The 23,783-nt window shown below is 40.1% G+C and overlaps 1 protein-coding gene across 16 annotated transcripts in view; it reads right to left on the minus strand.

Annotated features, from left to right (window-relative positions):
- The window catches only part of FMNL2 (formin like 2), a 321,014-nt gene that overhangs the window by 119,095 nt on the left and 178,136 nt on the right, over positions 1 to 23,783 (minus strand). For all 16 annotated transcript variants that reach the window (XM_059167316.1, XM_059167319.1, XM_059167317.1 and 13 more), the window contains exon 2: positions 20,793 to 20,876. In XM_059167316.1, the coding sequence (XP_059023299.1) occupies positions 20,793 to 20,876 (84 nt within the window). The remainder of the gene's footprint in view (positions 1 to 20,792; positions 20,877 to 23,783) is intronic.

Below are 23,783 nucleotides of genomic sequence, written 5' to 3' on the forward strand. Positions count from 1 at the left end.
ATCTGAAAGTTTCTTCTCACTGTTAAATAATGACTTCATTAAGGCCAGCCCAAGAACACAATCACCTTTCCACCTGGACAGCACTTTTTGTTTTTCAAGCGTTATTCACTTGTCTTTGAGTGGCACTTTATAGTTTACTGTACTCTCTAGACCTCTCAGCTCACGCAAGTCTCTCTCGGGCAAGTAGAGATCACCTCCATTTTATAGATGGGGGAAATCAAGTTCAGAGATGAAATGATTTGCCTTAAATCAGATACACACACATCAGATCAAAGATTCAGACTCAAGCTGACTCTCTGAACCTTGTTCTTTCTACAACCACCATAGTAAGTGTGTTCATCTTGCTTCTGATAGAATAAAAGCTCTTAAAAGGGTAGAAACAGGGACGCCTGGGTGGCTCAGTTGGTTAGGCAGCTGCCTTCGGCTCAGGTCATGATCCCAGCGTCCTGGGATCGAGTCCCACATCGGGCTCCTTGCTTGGCAGGGAGTCTGCTTCTCCCTCTGCCTCTGCCTGCCAGTGCTCGCTCTCTCTCCCTCTCTCTCTGACAAATAAATAATTTTTTTAAAAAAAAGGGGTAGAAACATGTTCTATTTTTCTTTGAGTTCCGGTACATAGAGAGGAACACTTGGCACGCAGTCCTTCATAACATTCAAGGAATTAAACTTCTTGTCATAGACAAGTCACAGTGCTCATAAATTAGGGGTAAGATTTTCAAGTTTGCAATCAAGCAGATTGTCAGTGCTGTCCAGGGCATACATATGTGCACAACATAAATTAGCCAAACTCATGTAGCTAAAGGACATTTGCTGATAAGCCTGGCTGGTCTCTCTCCTGGCTCTGTAACTGCCTAGTGACCGCCATAATGACACACTTCTCACTACCTCAGTCTACTAAGGCTTAGGCTAGCGTGACTTGCCCCTCCCTTGCTGACTACCAGGAAGGTTACCCTGCCACACAGAGGCCTGTCCTGCAGATAAGGAAAAGACAAAGCATTTCTGGATTCCACTAATGACAAGGGTTCAAGTCTACTGCAGCCCAAGTTGGAAAACTGAGCCGTTTTTAAAGGAACTCAGTGAAGTGGCTGGGACAGCCAGATACTGGGTTAACTCTGTAAGTTAACTCAAGAACTCATGAACTCATGAGCTGTGCTGCAACGTGGACTTTCTCAGCACACAGGCAGGCAGTCTTAGGTTCTAAGCAATTCAACTGTTTCTTTGGAGCCTTCTTCCATGCCCTCCATCCCCCACCTAGGTCTAATAAAGTTTGTCACTGAAAGCCTTTCCGCATAAAGGTTGGGAACTGGGCACTCCACTCATCCAGCAAAAACATTTCTGATCCTTTGAATGCTCTCAATCCATGTGTATAATTACATGAGAAATTATTTGAGGTTAATTTGGTGTCAGCTGGACTCAAGACAAACATGTTACAAGCATTTCCGCTCCATAAACTGTATTTGGAGAAGCAGCTCCAAAATCAAACAGAATTTCAGGCATTTATCTTATACCTTAATATTCTGAGGTTAAATTCTTAAAATTCTGAAATTATAGTGAGACACTTGAACATCCAGGAAATCTCTGGGAAATGAATGGTTCATGGAGGGAGGTGCTGACTGCTGGGTTTCTCCCCCTGCTGGGGACTGTCACAGGGTCACTGGCTCTAGTTCAGTAGTGTATCAGCAGGGCTACCAAAATCACTGAAACACCCTTAGGGATGAATTAGATGTACCCATCATTATGCCATTATTAATGTTTTATTATTCCGCCCCTGCAATCATTTTTAGATAGTGAAAATTCTAAGGACTTTGCTCTTGTGCACATAAGCTCACTGCACTTGATTTTTCTTCCTAGAAGCTGCAAATAGTTGGGCTTCATTTCCCAAGGCTGAGTCAGCAAACTGTGGTCTCTAAGTGAGCCATAATTACAACCAGTATCGCTGCCATTAGCACGTACTGATTTGCAGCATTAGCTTGGTGCTAAATGCTCTTCAGAGCTCCGCTGACAGGAATAACCCAAGTCCTCAAGGGGTTTACCCTCTAAAAGGGATAATGCTAACACAAGTGCATAGGGAGAATAGCATACAAAAATAAAATACCACATGAATATTATATATAGACAGAAATGAGTTACATAGTTCACCGGAGGCCAAGAAATAGTGCATGTAGGTATGTGGGGGGAGGGGCAGAGAGGACAGAGGGGTGGGGGAGAGCACCAAGGCTCCTAAGCAAGAGAGACTAAGGTACCCATAACATCTCAGCTCTCAAAGGGCCAACAATTTATACAAATAAAAACATCTGGGACGCCTGGGTGGCTCAGTTGGTTGGACGACTGCCTTCGGCTCAGGTCATGATCCTGGAGTCCCGGGATCGAGTCCCGCATCGGGCTCCCAGCTCCATGGGGAGTCTGCTTCTCTCTCTGACCTTCTCCTCGTTCATGCTCTCTCTCACTGTCTCTCTCTCAAGTAAATAAATAAAATCTTTAAAAAAAAAAAAAAAAAAAACATCTACACAAATAGATCTAGACTCCCTAAGAAATTGAGAGTACCAGAGTCGCCAAGGAAATGCATATTTCATGTTCTCCCCTAAAAAGGCAAAAACAAATTCTGGAACTTCAGAAAGGCTGTCAGACTCTCCCACCTACAGAAAGTATGGGTATGAAAAAAGAGGACAATGTAGAGCAAATGAGGAAAAATTATTAAGACTCTAGCTACTTAAAATAATAGATGGCCAAGAAAGCAAGTTCAGATAAGAGTCCAATTTTGTCTAACCACTACCAGAGCCAGCAAATACAAGCTGTGCTGTGACCAAAAGGGTCCCTGTGGTTATTATTGGATGCAAACATTTTGCTGAATAAGCCCCTGCCTTTGAACACCTTAAATCTTGCTGTCACAAGTGGGTCTCTATTTCCAGGCACTAACCTGAAAAATACTAAGGTTAAAAAAAAATTTTGGCTTTTATTATTTCATTCATCCATAACATATTAGGCAAGACACTGCATAAAAAAGGCACGAAACGAAACAAAGTCATTCTAAAGCATTAAATCTGATCTGTGAGACCCAACAGACATCGCTGTAATACAATGCCGAGTACGGTAAGAGCCATATGTGATCCTCTAGAAGTTCAAAGAAAGGTAAGGTTCTTTCCAACAGAGAAGATCAAAGGAACTTCCCTGGAGAAAGTGGTTTTCGAATTGAGTTTTAAAGGGCAGGCAGTATACAGATATCCTAGGTGGGTGTGAGGGGCAGGAGACAGAAGAATTTTCCAGATGGGAACCATGAATAAAGGTAGAAAAGCATGAGGAACGTGCTACTAACTTCAGTGGGTTTAGCTGGGCTCCAGTAATACATTTTAAGAAAGACAATGGCATAAGACTCTAATGGGTACCTTGGAACAGACAATGGTGGCTATAAATAATAAGCTAATAGGTATAAGAAAGAGAACAGCAAGTTAATAAGGGGTTTCGAACAGTGGAGGAACATACGATGAATACCGTGTAACACTCCCTTCTCCATCCCCAAACTTAAAAGCTGGCCATTTCTGTGCTAGACTGGACTTGAAAAATCAGCATGTCAGATTCATTCCACAGTCATAGTTTCTTGGAGAGTCTTGAAGCATTCTTCAGTTCGGAATATGAAATCATTTTCCTGGTCAGAGAGGACAACTTTCCAAGTGTTCCATTACAGCTCTCAGACTGAAAATAACTTTTGATGAGACTTGTCCAAATAATTTCCTTTATTTAGACTAGCAAAAGTTTCTTATAGTTCAACAGGTCTTTCCTCAACAAAGCATCCCAAAAGTCCCTCCCAAATATATAATTAATAGGGTTTATTTAATCCTATCACAGTTCATCATTTTTTCCCAACTTAAAAATGGTTTTAATTGAATTTGTTAGGAAAGAAGGTCATGCTTTTAATAAAGTTTATTATCCCATGTTGTCCTAAGCAAAGTCTGAACCACGACTGTGCTTGACATGTAGCAATGTTCAGTAAGTAGGGCTGTTGTTGCTACTGACGATCTAAGGACTGGGTAGAGTGATGGAAGGCTGGACTGATACTGGAAAGCCTTTACTATCATCTTCAAATCATCATTCTCTCCCCTCATGAGCAAAGCTTTCCCTTCTTTTAGCCTGGCATTTCTTGAAATATATACTACAAAAAACCAGCATCTAAAGCCATTGAAGATGCTTGTTAAATTGCAAACATTCTCCTGACTCAATTTGCCAAACACTCAAAAATCCACATTTTCTTAAATTCCCCAAGTAGATCCTTCTGTACACTAACACTAATTAATTACTGCTTTAGAGTGCAATTGCTACTTTGGATTCCTAAATCCCTCTTGGTCTACAAAGAGAATGTGCATATTGCTGTTAGGCAAAGACTTCAATACATTTTCAGTTATATTTAAAGATACAGACTTACATTAAAAACTATATTTACAATCAACAATTTCATGAAAATTTTACAAAATCTCTGGGGAGGACTCTTCCTCTAAAAAATGCAAGGGGTACAAACAAGCCTCACTGTTTCTTCCTCTGAAAAAGGAGAATACGAAAACCTTTTACCCCCACATACTACATATTCCAGAAACCTTACTTAAGGATGCCTTCCCAAACAGGTTTAACATACTGAAAAGCTTTTAAAGGTCTCCAGAGTTAACCATGTATCATACAAATAAAACATGGGGGTGGAAAAGAAAAATAAATAACAAAGTCCTGATCCTGATTGGTGGGGGGGAACAGCAGCAGCCTTTGATGTCTTGCAGAAACCATTAGGTATTTCAAGATTTAGGTAAGAGTACTAGTATTTTTCAATCACTCAAAAATTTGAAAGAATGGCAAACTTTTTAATGACTATTTTTAAAAATATTTTTAAAATTTTTATTTGAATTCCAGTGAGTTAGCATACAGTGTAATATTAGTTTCAGGTGTACAATTTAGTGATTCCTCCTTAATCCCCATCACCTGTGTCACCCATACCCCACCCACCTCCCCTCTGGTGACCATCAGTGTTCTTTATAGTTAAGAATCTGTTTCTTGGTTTGCCTCTCTCTTTTTTTCTCCCCCTTTGCTTTTTTTTTTTTTTTTTTTTGAGATTTTATTTATTTATCTGAAAGAAAGAGGAAAAGACCACAAGCAGGGAGAGCAGGAGAGGGAGAAGTAGGTTCTCTGCTGATCTGGGAGCCTGACCCGAGGCTCGATCTCATGGGATCATGACCTGAGCCGAAGGCAGACACTTAACAGACTGAGCCACCCAGGCACCTGTTTTGTTTCTTAAATTCTATATATGAGTGAAATCCTACGGTATCTGTCTTTCTCTGGTTTTGTTTAGCATAATGCATTCTAGCTCCACCCATGTCATTGTAAATGGCAAGATTTCATTCTTTTCTTTGGCTGAATAATATTTCATTTTATTTATATGCCACATCTTCTTTATCTAAGAATAGCAAACTTGTGTTCCAGATTTCTGCCTATAGTTATACCAATTAGATTCTCTGAAATTTCATGTGTCCCAGTTCCAACAGTGTGCAACCACATGGTTACAGAGTTACAGGGTCCTGAGAATCTCAAGGGGTGCTTGCAGCAGTGAATGAATTGTAATATTTGCAAAGGGTAGAACTTAAGGCAGGAAACCCTCAAAGTAGGTGGCACTGAAAGAGGCGGAGAAGGAAACTGCCTTCCACTGAAGACAACGTGTGTTTGACACATGCAAGGAAAGCATCCTTATGAACGGTACATAAAGGCTGAAAATCAGGAGTAAAGTCATTAGGTCTTACTCATGGCCCTCACCACCTGCTTTCATTTACCTTAGGAAGAGACTTAAACCTAAGAATCAAGCTCAGAATACTAAACTTCAACATTTACCCATGACTACTGTTTATAGTCAGAAGCCTTTAAGAAAGTGTTCAATTATGGAACTTGGTTTTGAAAATGCAGTGACATATTATAAGTCATCTTCTTCCATTTGGCTGTCAATGAAGCAGTAGGAGATTGTTTAAAAACAGTATTTCTCCAGGAAAAACCAGTAAACTTATTTTCTAAATGTATCACTTAAAATAGCATTGAAGATCATGATATACTTAGGGATAAATCTAAGAAAATACATGCAAGACTTGTACACTGAAAATCTCCAAATATTCCTGTGAGATATAAAAGACTTAAATAAATAGCAATGCTCTGTTCATCATTCAGAAGAATCAATGCTATTAAGATGTTTGTTCTCTTGACCTTCATCTACAAAGTCAACGCAACTTCAGTCAAAATTCTGGAGGGTTTTTCTTAGGAACTCACAAGCTGATTGTAAAATTTATACAAAAATGCAAAGGAATTGCAGTAGCCAAAATAATTTTCCAAAAAACAAAGTTCAAGAATTCACAACAGTAATCAAAACTGCCATACTGACAACAGGTAGAAATAAAGAACAGTAGAACAAAACAGAGAGTACAAAAATAGAACCCCACACATATGCCGATTGGTTTTTCGAAGATACCAAGGTAGTTCATGAAAAAAGAATAGTCTATTCAACAAATGGTACTAATAGATATGCATATGGGGGGGGGGGGCAGTGAATCTGCAGCCTTAACTTATCCCATGTACCAAAATTCACTCAAAATAAATCACACACATAACATACAACCAAACTCTTAAAATTTCTAGAAGAAAACATGGAAAAGATAACCTTCATGACCTGAGTTTGGACAAGGTTCCTTAGACAAGCCACAAAATACTTGAACCACTTAAAAAAATAAAAGATTTCTAAATCCAACTTCATCAGAAAACTTTTTTGTCTTTAAAAAAATACTTTATGACTATGAAAATTGTCAAGACACAAACTCGAGAATATTTGCAAGATACACATCTGATAAAGATTTGTATCCCAAATACACATTTTTAAAACAATACAGTTCAATAATAAAACAATCCAACTTTTAAAAATAGGCAAAAGATTTGAACAGATCCTTCAACAAAGATACACAAATAACAAACAAGCGTATAACAAACAAGTGTATAAAAAGATGCTCAATGTCTTTAGGGAAATGCGAATTAAAACCAAAGAGAGATACCACTACATATCCATAAAAATGAGTGGAATTAATGAGACTGACAATACCCAAGTGTTTGTAAAGAGTTTGGAAGAATTGGACTCTTTACATTGTTGAAGGGAATGCAAAATGGTAGAACCACTTTAGAAAACACAATTGGTGAACTTTACTATATGTAAATCATACCTCAGTAAAGAAGATCAAAAAACAGTATCTCAAAGTACTTCCTTTAAATTCATTTTACTTATTTGATACTGAGCAGAGCTTTCTTCTTTAAAAGTTTGTGATAGGGCGCCTGGGTGGCTCAGTGGGTTAAGCTGCTGCCTTTGGCTTGGGTCATGATCTCGGGGTCCTGGGATCAAGTCCCGAATCGGGCTCTCTGCTCAGTGGGGAGCCTGCTTCCCTCTCTCTCTCTGCCTGCCTCTCTGTCTACTTGTGATCTCTCTCTCTGTCAAATAAATAAATAAAATCTTTTAAAAAAAATAAAAAATAAAAAAGTTTGTGATATTTTGTTTGTTCCACTTGCCCAAATTAGAAAGAAATCACAAGCCAAATATGTAGCCAACTTCGTCAGCCAACATTTTTGAAAGAAATAAAGCACTCCAAGGGGGTCTTGTAAACCTTTTAGTTTCATTATTTCCAAAACATGTATGTCATAAATTATTCATAAAGAATTCAAAATTGTACAATTCGTGTCGGTTTTTTCACACAGCTCTAAATGTACCTCCATACTTCAAACTATTACTCTATCTTCACTGTCATTTCATGAGATTTGATTAATCCACCATCTTCATCCAGCCCTCCCTATCTCCCACACCCAACATATATCCCAGTTTCCTAGACACAGTATTTACTTTTGAAGATATAAAAACAAAAACAATGTGTGCTAACAACCTGAAAACTGAATCTTAAAACCAAGCTTATATTGGCTATTTTATGGTTTGTCCTCAGATCTTCCATAATTTTCAGTTTTAGTGTAACACACACACACACTCACCCCCACACACACACCCTTCTGTAATCAACAGTCTTTACTTGCATCCTCAGATCACAAGATTAAGCCAGTTAACAGTTTCAACCTGTGATCGCCTGTAATCACGTAAGTTTTGATAAGTCAAAACTTATCATTAGATCGAGCTCTGACAAGACCTGACTAGACTGGGCTGAGTGGGAGGCAGAAACAGGTCCTTTGAAATTGGTCATTGCTGGATGTGACAGAGATACAGAGACACAGTAGCCCATCTATGACAAGTGTTCACTCCACAGGGTTTAGGTAGGACTTGAGAAGTTATACCTGAAACGATGAGTACATACATCAATAGCCAAGTGGTTGTGTCAAAATTCTTGTGAAGAGAACTGGTACCAGCTTTCAGGATAACCAGCATCTGCATAATGATGGTATTTCTAGAATCCAAAGATGTTGTTGCAAGCCATGGTCTAGTCCACCATGTGGATATAGAATACACGCAGTCTCTGCCTCTAAACACAGCTCTCCTTTCCCTATAAAACCTGAACTATATTTCTAACTCATTTTTTTCCTTATCTCCCTGAACCCCCAGCACCTACAGTCTAATGAGAAATCAAACCAATTTATATTTCTGCTATTTCATTGAAATCATCCAAATGCTGTTTTACTATTATCACAGAGATAAAGACCTGACAGACACCTTAATTCCCCCAATGACTTTAAAAAAAAAAAAAAAAAAAAAAAACTTTGCTATATACTCAGTCTTTCCAGAATTTACTTTTAAGATATGTTTTTTTTTCTTTAATCTCCTTTTTAAAAAAAGACTCAGCACTGTGTTTTCTGAAACACTAAGGTCCTAGAACCTAGCACATCACTCTTCCCAGTGTGTTCTCATTGACTCATTTAATGAATGAATGGACTGATAAAAAGAGCCACAATCATACTGTAATCCAGGTCACGTGGCACTTTTTTCAAAAACAAAAAACTTTTCCAAACCCTTCAGGTATTTCTTGGAACACAGAAATTTTCACAATTTTTTTAATGTCAGCTCAACCACTTGTTGGGTAACTTCCAAGAAGCAGTCTGACTTTTTCTGTGTGTGAAAGTTAAACATACAGACCTCTACAGCAAAGATTATGAGTCAAATGTCCAGGTGTTAAAATAATGCAGTTGTATTTGTGTTACCGAGTAGAAATTCTTGGCTAATACACTTTAGTAAATCACTTAAATTATTTTCTAAAAGATGGCCTCAAGGGTCACCTTCAGTCTATCCATATGCATCATTAAATTTATGATCTTTAGTTTCTTAAAATAGCATTCCCCAGTCTACAAAAGATGCTCGTACAATTTACCTCACACAACATAATGAAGTTGTCTAAGACAACTCAGGCAACTAAGTAATTTTAAGGGGGGCTGGGGGGTTGGGAGGTAGCAGGGGCAAATCTACAATTCCATTGTATTACCAGGCAAGAAGGAGGTCACAGGATGTTCGTTTTGGTGGAAGAGAACCTGGAAGCTTGAAATCAGTCTGAACCCTGAGTTTCTTATTTTGGCTGTGGATGTCGAACAGCACTTCTGAGAGAGCATTTGTATGAAGCTGCCAAAAAGGATTAGTTTAAAAAGGAGTAACTCACCCCTTCTTTAGTCTACTTCTCCCCATTTCCTGCCCCCCTCTCAATCCTCATGGGATAGGCCAGCGTCTTTTTTTCCTTACTACAAAAACCATCTGACGAAAAGAACCTCTGGTAGTGGAAAGAGGTACACCCCCTCCTAGGCTCGGACGCAATTTTCCACAACTCCAGAGACATGAAATGTGAGATAGCTCAACACAGAGAAAGCTGGCATCTGACCCTCTGATTGCTTCTCCAGTGTTTCAGAATCAAGGAATCAGAGAGCCAAAGTGAATCTTAATGGAAGGGAAACTTCGCTCTCAGGAGGGAAAAGGAAAGAAACTTGCTTTCTTTTAAACAGCAACTGACTCAGTGCCTTTCCTCAGATTTGGAGACTTTAAGAAAAGGAAGACCATCCCTTTAAAATCTCGAGCCAAAGACAGGCCAAAGACAAAATATTGTTTGTTTTACAGCTGGCAAAAATACATGCCCTATAGCCAGTTCCTGCCAGGCACCCTACTGAAACTCAGAACAAATAAATTGGTACCAGGGACAATTGGATTCAAACTAATTTCCAGACCAGAGGTTATTACATGAGATACCTGTTTTGGGAAAACTCAGATCCATACTCTCTCAATTTTCTCTTTCCTTCCCCCGTCTCTACTACTAAATGCTTTTCATTGAATCAAGTAATGAATACCTAAATAAAAGCAAGTTTTAATACTAACTAATACAACCTAAGACTATCAGACTATGAAACTATCAGACTACCAAAGTTGATCGTCATGACTGAGACCAGCTTTTACGAGGCATGTTTTTTTTCTCTTTGTGTATATTCAGCTAGGTTACATTTCACATTCTCCTTGCAAGGCGCAGCCTGCAAAGTAAGACTGCGTGTGACTCAGGCTACTTCCCAGCCTGGTTCAGGAAACTTCCCAGGTATGTGTGTGCATGTACGTGTTCCTTCTTGCTCTGATTGGAGACCACCTCAGAGCAAAGCTGAAGCTGCATGTATGCCAAAAACAGTTTCAAGGATGCCTGGGTGGCTCAGTGGGTTAAGTGTCTGCCTTCAGCTCAGGTCATGATCCCAGAGTCCTCGGATCAATCCCTGCATTGGGCTCTCTGCTTAGGAGGGAGTCTGCTTCTCCCTCTCCCTCTGCCTGCTCTCTGCCTACTTGTGATCTCTCTCTGTCAAATAAATAAATAAAATCTTAAACAACAACAACAAAAAACTCTCAATCTGTACTCTCAAAATGGCAAAGGAAGAGAAAGAATTCTAGGAATAATTATATTCCAGGGTAAACCAAAACCCAGCTGAAAGTTCTAGTTACTGGCTAAATGTAGAAGGGAAATGTAATTATAAAATCATTTCTGGGGGCGCCTCAGTGGCTCAGTGGGTTAAAGCCTCTGCCTTTGGCTCAGGTCATGATCCCGGAGTCCTGGGATCAAGCCCCGCGTGGGGCTCACTGCTTGGCAGGGAGCCTGCTTCCTCCACTCTCTCTGCCTGCCTCTCTTCCTACTTGTGATCTCCGTCTGCCAAATAAATAAATCTTTAAAAAAAAAAAAATCATCTCTACGCAACTCCTCCAGAAACTGATTCAGCAGAAGGTTATCAATTGGTTTTAAACCCACCAGACACAAGGCTGGTAAAGTAATGAGACAAACAGTGTCAAAGGAATGTGCCATGGATCCCTTTGGCTTAAGGGGAAAACACAATTACACTACTGACCAGTGTTATCTAATAGTGAGACATCAGACATCACATGTCTCCTGTGATATTCTAGAAAAAGATATTCAACATCAATCTATTGTGCTTTTACATCTAATTTCTAGTTATCAAAAAATTCAGGAGAGTTCAGACATCTCTAGGAAACAATCGGGTAAATGCAGAAAACAAAACACTTTTGCAGCACAGCCTGCCTAGTTTCCTCACTATATAAGCATCATGAATAAAAGTCTGTTCTAGATTCAAGGAGAATTAAAGAACTTAATAGCCAGATGCAATGTGTGATTGATACTGGACTAGATTCTCATGTGAACAAACCAGGTGGAAAGAACATTCTAGAAAATCGGGAAATATGAACAGGGCAATAGATAGTATAAAGGAATTATTATTCATTTTAATTGTGATGACTTTATTGGCTATAAGAGAAACTCTTTTTTATAAGAGACATACTGAATTTTATAACAAGATAAAACTACAAAATACCAAACAAAAAAAATCTGACTAATCCAGAGCCAAAAGAAAGATTACATAGAGGAGGAAGACCACGTATTAAAATGATAAAAGACAACTAAGTGTTTGGAAGAGAACTTTAAAAGAATTACACAGATCATAAAACCTAGTGATGATTTAAAATTAGATAGCATTTCAACATACCAGTTAGGGAAATATGGTAAAAATTCAAACAATTTTAAGGTCAAACAATATTAAATGTAGTAAAAATATCAGCTAGGCAGAGGACTGAATAAGGGGAAGGGGGTAGAGGGATGGCTGTCTGCTAACCCAACAGCTGGTAAAGCCACAATAAAGTTTGTGTGGCTAAATGTAGAATCAAAGCCTGGAACTTGAGGATGGGGACTGAGGGCCGATGAAGTCTGGAGTCTGGAAGCAAGGGTAGAGGCAGTAGAACAAGGAGAAGGCTCCTGCTACATCATTATCCTTCCCTTACTTCCTCCCCGCCTTCTCTACGATCCTCAAGTAAGTACCACTCAGCCACCAACACGACAATCAGCTATCAACTGATTTTGTCCAAAGCTGCGATTCCTTTGTTACCCCTCACTCGGAGGACAAGCCCTTACCATCTAGAATCTGGAGGTCCGCAATATCTACTAATATTTGGCTACCTGGAAGCGTAGAGCTCTAGCTGGCTTACAACAAGAACGTTTTTTTTTTTTTTTTTTTTTTTTTAAAAAAAAAGGAAGGAAGGAAGGAAGGAAAAAACCCTCAGCGACATGTTGCTCTTTAATTTTTCAGGATATTTTTTTCCAGCCACAAATGGGCTTAACTACACATACCGGTTATCCAGTAAGTAACTTTCTTGTCTTCTGAAAGAAATAGTATTGGGAAATATAAGCAAAGGGTTTAAGAAATAATTGTATTCTTAATGATTAAATACATTCAAACAACACAGGTCAGTTGTGTTGAAAAAGAAGAGAAAGCAACTCTCCCGGGCATGGAGTATCTCCACGCCACTGGCCTGACTCAGCTCGGGCTGAGTGGCAGCAGGGGCCTTCCCCTTTCCTGATCAGGCTGCCTGCCAAGCCTTGAGGGCTGAAATCCAACCTCCCTGAACTGCTTAACACAGGAAGCTGACTCTAAGTGGGTATAATTTCCTGCCACCTCTTCACTCTCACCTTTGTTTTTGTTGTTTTTAACCTCCTCCGTCTCCCATATCATTCCATGCAAGTAAAGGAAGGGGGAGACCCCCATCTCTCCTTAAAGCTATAATGCAACACAACCACCAGCCATTAGAGGGCAAGGTCAAGCCATGCCGAATCACCCCCACCCCCCCAAATCAGAGATTGCCCCATTATGCAGGCAAAGATACAGGCCAACTTTTCTAACCAAACTCAGGTGTGGCACCGGTAACATTTCGGGACTGGATTACACATTCATGGAATCTACACCCATTACCATTAATCACCTAAAATGTCCAGAATTCTTGACTAACCACTTCTACTTAATCACTAAGCAGACACACATTTAGAAACTGGTAAATCCTTCTCCTCCAAGAAAATCCCCTGTGAAGTCACAGGATGAAGGCTTTTAGAAAGAGCTACTTACCTAATTGCAAGTTTCACTTCCACAAACCGATTCCCACTCCCTAGTGTAACAGGAACTAATTCCAAGGACTTGTGATTGGTTGGAAATCGGTGCCGGTGTCTCACTAAACAGCCCAGGGGGCCTTGGTGTGGGCTTGTCGTCAATGCTCTTAAACCTCAGTTTCATCACTGATTAGTGAACAGGTGGGAAAGGCAAAAGGTCTTTCGCTTTACTTCATATGCTCCAATAAAGACATAAATAAATGTATATTTTGGACATATGCTAATTTTTCCAGTAGAAAAACAAAAAGAGGGGAGCCTGAGTGGCTCAGTCCATGAAGTATCTGCCTTGGGTGGGTCATGATCCCAGGGTCCTCAAATCAAGTCCCACCTCGGGCTCCTTTTTCAGCAAGGAGCCTGCTTCTCCCTCTGCCGGCCACTCCCCCTGGCTTATGCTCTCCCACTCCCTGTCAGATAAAATCCTTAAACAAGGAAAAAGAAAAAAGAGAAAGAGAAAGAGAATGGCTTGAAAGAAATGCACCCCTTCTAATAACTTCTCCAGACACAGTGATCTGAAAGTTCATCTGAGATTCTAAAGTTCCTGAAATGCAGCCTTTACCCTAAGCTTCTGGAAAGCAGCCAGGACCCCAAAGCCAAAAGAATGCAGCCCAGGGTCTGCATTGAGGGAGCACTGAAAATTCAGGTGCCCACTGGAATTAAGCGTCCACTGAAAGAACCCCAATTGCTACCCAGCTTCTGGGTTTCCATCTGCAGTTGTCAGAGCAACCTAACATTTCCAGCTTTTTATTCTCATATGGTCACCTCATTCTATTAAAAACCTGCCTCAGTGCCCCACAGAGCCTTCAAATTGAAGTCCAGTTACTCCAATAAACAAGTTCTCTGGAAGGCACCTCACACTGCCCAAAACCCAGCAATGAAGCCGCTCCTCCTGTGGCTTCTGTAGCCCCACCTGGACCGGAGTCAGCTCTCCCAGCTTACGTTAACTACAGAGATACGCTAGCAGCTCAGGTCAACTTTAGATACATGCAGTCACCTACGAAAGGACTAAGGGACATCATCGGAATCGTTACTCCAGAAAGTCTTTGGATTTAAGCTCTCTTAAAAATGTTTATTTTTCCCCTAGAATTAGCCAAAGAACTGGATTTTCAGTTGACCGTGGGTAGGTGGAGACAGAGCCTCATTGCAAAAGAGCCCATCTAGACGCCTCTGAATCTACAGCAGGCGTCCTTCCCACCTTAAACGAGCTCCCAGTATTGAGTGGTGATCTTTAGTTTCACTTATCACAAGCAAATTACACCAACAAGCAGAGGAAGGTGCAAAGGATAAAGAAACTGCAAAGCTACAGGGTGCCTGGGTGGCACACTCGGCTGAGCGGCCGACTCTTGGCTCCGGCTGGGGTCATGATCTCAGGGTTGTGAGATCAAGCCTAGCGTTGGGCTCCATGCTGAGTGTAGAGTCTGCTTGAGTTTCTCTCTCCCTCTGCCCCTCATGCTCATCCTTTTGCTCTCTCCAAAATAATTTTTAAAAATCTAAAAAAGAAAGAAACAGCAAACCTCTACTTCCAGGCCACCTCTTGCCTTGAGCTGCTTCTCTCTTCTGCCTCCTCTTCCTTCTCCACTTTCTCCCGAACACAGCATTCAGTCCTTCTTTCTCTCTCTCAACAGACTTTTGGTGAGCACTGCTTAGGTTTCAGGCACTAAGCTTGGTACGGGGGCTACAAAAATGAGGCAAGGCCCCTGCCCTCGGGTAACTCACTCGAGTCGGGGGAATATATTTCAATACTTGTAAAACAAAGTGACAGCTTAACCATATGAAAGTATAAGAGGGCTGACAAATTGTATCCTACTTAGTTGTCTTTCCTAGGCTACACCATGATGAACTGTCTTATTTGGATCCTCCATCTTCGCGTCTTTAGAGAAAATCATTATGTTCAACGCACCAATCTGCGCGATGCCCACAGCATATAGAAAATCTGTTAAGTCTTCAGTACAAAAATAATTTTGGTCACCAGTAATCCCAACATATTATTTTATGTTCATCCTATTCACAAAGGTAACTGGTGAACGTTTAGGACTTCTTACAAGATTGCTTTTAAGTGAGGAGATCAGCATGGAGGGAAAACATGGTCAGCAAAGACGAGAGGAAGTCATGGTTGAGGCCGGGAAACCAAACACATGCCCCTTAGGTGCTGTGTACTCGGTAAGGGCAGACCACAAATGTGGCTCTGAGCAGTCTAGCAGCAAAGGAAAAAAAGAAGAAACATGACCAGGTCTGTGATTCATACTGTCCACATGACAATTTTTCACTGGAACTGAATCCTGAAATAATTTCTCCAAAAGGCCTCCGATATTCTTGATCACATACTTCTTTTGGAATTAAATTTCTGTAATATTCCCATTTCACTTTGTGCACCTTGAGGGTTTTGCCTGTACTATGTATCTTATGGTAATAACGTATCTGCACTATTTGCTTTAAAAGAAAATTAAAATTTGGATTCCATATAGTGTTTGGGCACAAAGCATCAGGACCAGGGAGTGTCTTATGTGTCAGAAATCAATGACAACACATCACGGTCATTGTTTTAAGACTTCACAAATAAGATACAAGGTTTGCCTTGGTATTTTCCTGGATTGAAAAATCTATAGATGTGGCTTGGGCCACCTGGGTGGCCAGTCAGTTAAGCATCTGCCTTCGGCTCAGCTCATGATCCCAGGGTCCTGGGACTGAGCCCCACATCAGGCTCCCTGCTCAGCGGACAGTCTTACTTCCCCCATTTCTATGCCCCTCTCCCCCACTTGTGCTCTCATGCTCTCTCTCAAATAAAATCCAATGGGAGGGAGGGAGGGAAGGAGAAAATATATAGCGATGGCTTTTTCTGACAGCATCATACAACATGCATTCAAACCATCAAGTATATTTAGGTAAAATATGATGATGGATTCAGTATAGTAAATTTCCTTGAATCTTTTGCAGACAAGTTGATGATAAAATAATGGTACCAATATTTAATATCTAGTAGCCATTTGTATATCTCCTTTGGAGAAGTATCTGTTCATGTCTTCGGCCCATTTCTTCACTGGATTATCCATTTTGGAGTGTTGAGTTTGATAAGCTCTTTATAGATCTTGGATATCAGCCCTTTATCTGTAATATCATTTGCAAATATCTTCTACCATTCCATGGGCTAACTGAACACAATAATAAAAAACAAGAAATAACAAAAAAATAAATATTTAATATCTGGGCCCCTAAGGAGCAGGAGAAGCAGTCACATCACTTATGAAACACCTACTATATGTTAGTCCATGAACTTTACATAATATTGCCTCCAATCCTCAAAATAATTTTAAAATGTTATAATTTTACTTTGGTTTTTTGTTTGTTTGCTTGCTTGCTGTAAGTAGGCTCCACACCCAATGTGAGGCTTGAACTTAGAACCGTGAGATTATGAGTTGCATGCTCTACCACTAAGCCAGCCAGGCATCCCTTTAAAATGTTCGTATTAACTACATTTTATAGTTGAGGAAAAAAATGAAGATTATGTAGCAAATACTTTATTTTTTAATTTCATATTGTAAATTTTCAAAAATATACAAAAGTTGAGAGCATACTATAATAGACCCTAATATATCCCACTGGCAAGATTCAACAATCATCAAGATTCTCCACAATTCCTTTATCTATTCTTTATTTTCCTTTGATGAAGTATTTTTTACAGCCAAATTCCAGTCATAGTCTATCCCTATGTCAGTACACATTGCTTTAAAAATAAAGACAGATTCTAATGAGGTACTATATGTTGGCTAATTGAGCATAAAAAAATAATAAAATAAAAATTTTTAAAAGGAGTCTTATAAACTATAATACCAAAAACCAAACCCAACGAAGTCAATAATTCCTTAGAATCATCTGCTAATTTCAATTTCTCCAGTTTTCTGAAAAAAAAGTCTCTTTATAGTTTGTTCATATTGGGATCCAAAAAGATCCATACAAACACTGTTACCTCTTTTTTAAATTCTCCCCTCTTTTTAACCTATCTCTGGTTGTTGCAAAAGCAGTTTTGAGCTATAACTCCTATGCCACAAAATTCACATTCTTAAAGAGGTATACAATTTTATTTTATTCACAAGGCTATGCAACTATCACCACTCTTTAACTCCCAGCACTAAGTTATCTGATGTAATTTCCATCAGGCCAAAACAAACAAAAACAAAAACAAAACAAAGACCATGCATACTCATTAACAGTCACTCCCCTCCTCCCCCCAGTTCTCAGCAACCACTAATCTACTTTCTTAATGGATTTTCCTATTTGGGATACTTCATATAATTGGAATTTTAAAAGCAAATACATTTTGAGAAGCTATCAAGTTAGGTACCATAGACAGATATAGGTTAGGTACCAAATACATGACGTGGTCCATGTAGGTAACAAGAAGAACATTCCATCAATAAGTGCCAATATGTTATATTTACCATATGAATAGTAGACTATGAATACTTCAGCTCACAGCTTTTTACATTTCCTCCCACAAATACACAGGTAAGAAATGGTATTTATGTGTGTGACACACCAATGGGTCTCCCATATGTGAAAAAAGTCCAGTTTTCTGCTGGCTACAGTTCTCGAACTGACTACTGGTTCATCAAACATGGCAGTTCACCACAGTGATAATGCAGGCAGATGAGGCTTAGTGCCTAAGATACAGCTCCCAGCCTTCTTCTCCCTTTCAGGAAAGCTTATCAGACTGCAAGCCAGAGAAACAGAGACAACTTGTATCTTCTGTTTGTTTCTAGTAGCGCATTTCCACACTTGAGCCTTTGGTGGGGGAGAGAGCCAAGAGCAGTGTGTAAGCATCCAGCTCCCAGCATGGGCCTGTTTTCCGCCATTACACTATATAGGCCACTTAACCACTGAACAGCTCTGTCATATTCACAATGACTTTCTCCATCTGTCCAATGGGGATATGAACACAAGGGACTGTTTTGAAAATTCAACATGAAGTTCTTATTAAGGAAATCTACTTAGTAGGGCAATAGTGATTATTTGTCACTCTTATTAACAAATCAGCCAAGGATACCGTCGAACTGATGGAGCTCCAGCCTAGAGCTTTCGACATGTGTTGAAGTAACTACCTGCCAGAAAGGAACAGATAAGTAGCTAAATTCTCTATGTGGTGGTACATTATCATTTAAGGGCAATAATAAGCTGAACTTCGGATCTGAAAGTCAGAAACATAATTAGATGATTGTTCCTCTCCCAGCCCCAAGATCCGCTCGACCTACCATCAACCCTATGAAGACACTGTTGGGTTGAGAGTACAGCTGTTAGAAATCCTCCATCAGCACAATCTGCCCTTTCTGGCTACTAGAGAGGCAAAAATTAACAACTCAATAAAGCTAGAAAAGAGCAGAGTGGCCTGATGGTCCGTGAATCCCACAGGTCTGAGGGAGAAGGTTCAGCTCTTCCTCACCAGGCTAACAAAATGGCCACCAAAGCTGCTTTCCTCTGCCTGCATTACTGTCATAACTTGTCATACCAGAATTTTGGCCCCCGTTGGACCTCCCTCATTTGTGCAGTTACCTTTCCTTTATATTATATATTATATCATCCCTATCATCTTCGTTCATCATCACTGTAAAATCATTTTTCCTCACAATAATAGGTTTAGACAATACTCATGAAAAATTAACTCTCGAGGAAGGAGAGTCTAGGTGTCAGCAAAATTTTTACTCTTTTGCATTACGGTCATAGAAGCAATAAGCTTCCTCTTCAGTTTCTATCTATTCTTGACACTCAAATATAGCCTGAGAAGGAGGGGAGGGTTTTTGCCATCGTTTCATCATTGAGTTCAGGAGCTAAGGAGAGACCATACTCAATGAATGCTTTAGAAACTCCGTGTCAACTGCGGGCATGTATTTCTTAGGGTAATAGCTCGACCTGTGGGCAATAAAAAATCCCTCTAGTTTCTCTGATAGAGGGATTTTTTTATTGCCCACAGGTCGATAGGGATTTTTTTATTGCCCACACTTGTCCCCACAGAAGGAGCCCAAGGGAGCTGTGTTCGGAGGAATTCGAACACTCCCCAGAAATGCTCTTCCAGAAATGGTGGGTGGCGGGGGAGACAAGCACCCTGAAGTTCATGGCCCAACATGCAATGCTAACATACAGAGCCCGTTAGCTACAGACTGACCCTAAGATGACAGCAATGAGCCCATACCGACCTGCAGCAAAGTGCCAAAGAAATGACTATCAGTATAATGGAATACTACATACCATTTGAAAGAACAGGTGGAAATGACCAATGTACCTAGACGCAGACAGAGGGTGTGTACGTCCATGTATTTTGATTTTTTAAGACAAACTTTTTTGTAAGACAACAACGTTTTAAAAGCTGAAAGCCAATACTTGGAAGTCTTACCAGTGAACCTCTAAGGTGGAGAATGTGAAGAGCAGAGAGAACCAAAATGCGGAATTTCACTTTTTACTTTATATCTTTCTGAAGAATTGGAGTTTGTTATGAGTTAATGATAAAACAAAAACATCTGGGGACGCTTGGGTGGCTTAGTCGGTTCAGGGTCTGCCTTCAACTCAGGTCATGATCCCAGGGTACTGAGATCGAGTCCCACATCAGGCTCCCTGATCAGCAGGAAGCCTGCTTCTCCCTCTGCTCCCCCTGCTTATGCTCTCTCTCTGACAAATAAATAAATAAAATCTTTAAAAAAAAAAAAAAAAGAAAGAAAAGAAAAGAAAGCATCTGAAGACTTGCTAAAATCTGAAATAATTCATCAGCCCAAGTGATGTTTCTTTATAAACAATTCACCTTCCTCCAGGAATTACAACAATAAACATGGATAGGAAACCCAATTAAACTAGAGGACCCGCATTATTCAAGAGCATAAACTGCTACATAAATTAGAAAAACAGGGGTCCCTAAGTGGCTCAGTCAGCTAAGCTAAGCGTCCGACTATTGATTATAGCTCAAGTCATGATTGCAGGGTCATGGGATCAAGCCCCATGCCAGGCTCCATCCTGGGCACAGAACCTGCGTAGGATTCTTTCTCTCCCTCTCCCTCAGCCCTCCCCTGACCCCAAACTCTCTCAAAAAAAACAAAAACAAAAAAAGCAGATATGAATTTGGTTTGCCCATCTGACCAGATTTCCCAGAAGATCTAATAACTAAATGCTTGAAAATAATGGAGAGAATTAAAATAATGCATACAAAAAAAAAAAAGTCACTTTCTAGCTTTACCTTTGGTCCTAAGAAACAGGAAGGCAAAGAGTCACAAAACAGAAACCCATGCATAGGTATCCTGGAAAAAGTCTACTATATTTAGCAAGGAAATCTGATTCTCTCTGTTCATTACTTCTTGATAAAGCATCACAGTGTCTTACCTGATCACAAATCAGTTCCCACTTTTTCTCATTATCATACTGTCGCAGTAACCTGGCTTTGTCCGGGGGTAGGTTCATAGCATTCTGTAAAAAGAAAAGGAAAGAGATATGTCACATTCCACAACAGGCTGCTAATGGGGAGCTAATTCACAGGCAGACCAAAGAATACTACAGTGGTTCTTTTTGGACTTCTTTGCAATTCCTAGCATCTAAGTAAACCCAAATGCCCTACAGAAGTCACTTAAAGATCAAATCAGTTTAATGGGGCTAGAGAAGCTCTGAAGTCTTACACCGGGACATCTGAGGTGGGTCTGCTTTGAACTATCAGACTTGCATTTCACCAAAGGTAATACACTATTTTTTCATTGAAGAGCAGGCTCCCATTCTACTCAGTTGAGAGCGTATAGCCCCAATTTCTCTTTAAAGCACTACAGCCCCACCAGGCACAGAACACAAAACACCAAAGGAAAGCACAATAACCAGAACTTCTGAGAGACAACATCAGTGTTTACTTTGACAAATAATTTTAAGTAAAAGAACACCTTAGAAAAAAATTTTAAAAATTTTTAAAAAAAAGAAAAAGAAAAAGAAAAGAGTGGAAGTGGTCTTAGTCACCTCTGTGGAGATGAAAAGTACTCCTTTGGGAAATACATTAACATTTAGCAACCATAATTCTCAGTTTAGCTATATCGTTTATGAAGATGGGTTTACAGTAAGAAGTAGACCATGAGCTCAAGGAGATGTCTAGACATCCAAACTCCTATAAACCTCTGTCAATATGGCACACCTACCATAGTATTGCTCGTGGATCTGCGCCCATGTACATTTGCATGTTTTTAGCCCATTGTCCCAAATGACCAATTATATACTTTTTCAAGATACTTGGCTTGGGTGTGAGGTAAGATCTTTGGCCACAGAACAGGGCAGAGTGAAAGAGCCCCAGAAGGAATATGCAGGCGTTCCCTTGGCCTCCCTAAAGTTTCTATGCTCTAAACTGAGCTGAGGGGTCAAAATCTATTAACTGCACTATCTACCTTGTATCAATGCTCTAAATCATAGCTATCCCTAAAAAAACTACAAAGATTCTTACCTGGGTCAATATTTGGGTAGACAAATCCCAAGGTCTTTGACTATTAATGCTAGAGCCCCTAGCTCTCCGAAAGATATGGCCTATAGAGAAGCAATTCTATTGGCCACAATTACTGTCTCATATCATCCAGTGAAATAAATTTAATGGAGGCAAGGATGGATGAGCTATTCTAACTTAATGGCAGAGAATTAACCTTTGATACATTTGATAGATATAACTCAAGCATCTCCCTTTAAACTCGATTTAGCATCCAGAGTGGTATGCCCTAAGAAGGCGGTGGTCACAGACCACCTACTAATTTGAATCTAATCCATTTGAATCTAACAACCTGCCTTCAGAATATTAAAATTTTTAATTGCCTCCAAAGCTGATCATATAAGCAGAACAGCACTGGATTCCAGAGCTTTCAATGATATTGCCGAGGCTCCTCAAAATATCGAAAATGGGGGAAATATCTAAATATCTAATGTCACTTATCTCCATAGAATATCTGCTTGAACTAGAAAGAAAAATAACTACTTGCATTTATTTGTAATTACAATTTGACAATGTTAAACAACCACCCCTGGGATAAGGCAAAAAGGAGAATTCCACAGCTATCTTTCGGAGGGAAACCAATGTGACTGACCAGTAAATAACCAGTCCATCACTGCTTATTTGTACCCTAGAGATGGACTATTTCCTCCTAAACTGATTTTGACCTCCACGTTAATGCTCTTGGGTGTGATTATGCATTAAATAAAAACAGTAAGATTATGAGGTAAGTTAAATGAGTTTTTCTGAGTCCTTATTAATCACTTGAGATATAAAGGGAATAAGAAAAAATAAAGCCTGAACTCTTCTAAGGTGTCAAGCACTGGATGAAGCACTTCACATAATCTCACATAAATCTTCGTAATAACGTTCACGAGATGTAATTTTCCTCGATTTATGTAGGGGAAAGGAGGCCTGGGAGAACTTGGTTAACTGGCTCAAAGTTGGACAGCTTTCCAGGAACAGAACACAATCTAAACTTCATCTGTGAGGGTCCCCAAAACAAACACTAAAAATTCCACCCCCTTCTTTGGGGGGTGGGGGTGGGAGGCAAAAATGGCAGTAACTGACTTTCTGTGAGTATCTCCTAGGCACTTGTGTGGAATCAGTCTACAAACACTCCTGCAGGAGTGAGATGCAGGCCCTGTTACTGCCATTCCACCTAGACCAACTTTTACTTTGAAGAAGCAGTATTTCATTCAACAACTGTGGACCGCCACCTCTGCACAAGCTGTGCTCAACACGGCACAGCGGGGAACCAAAGAGATAGCATCCCGCCCCAGCATCTCATCATGGTGGGGCAGATGCAAGTGAAATGAGCTCATCTTCAACTCTGCTAAGTCTTGATAGAGATGATCAGAGGGCAACTTTTGAATGGACAATCTAGAAAGACCCTTTAGGAAAAAGTAACAAGAAGAGCACTAAAAATGAGAAGGAGTAAACCAGGGCAAGAGTGGATAATAGCATACTGAGGAGAGGAAACAGCGAAAAGATGCTAAGTCAGGAAACAGCTCGGCAAATCAAAAACCCAAAAGACAGTCATCCTGGGTGCAGAGAAAGTAAAAGAGAGGGAATGAGGGAAAAATCAAGCTGGAGAGCTAAGTTAAGGCTGTATCACGCCCGGCCACGTAGGCCAGGGTAAACACCTTTTATCGTTCCCTACAATGTAAGAGCAGGCCATTGAAGGCTCCGTCGGCATGAGATGACAAAATCAAATTATATTTCACAAAGGCTACGCTGAGTATACATGGAGATCCGGTTAGAAACAGCCAAAGTAGAAGCAGCAAGGCCAGTGGTTCCAACGAATGATGGCGGCTTGCCCAAGGCCAATGACACGTCAAATGAAGGAAGGTGGATAGATGTTAAAA

This window comes from Mustela lutreola, chromosome 3 (genome assembly GCF_030435805.1).
Source record: "Mustela lutreola isolate mMusLut2 chromosome 3, mMusLut2.pri, whole genome shotgun sequence".
Lineage (NCBI taxonomy): Eukaryota > Metazoa > Chordata > Mammalia > Carnivora > Mustelidae > Mustela > Mustela lutreola.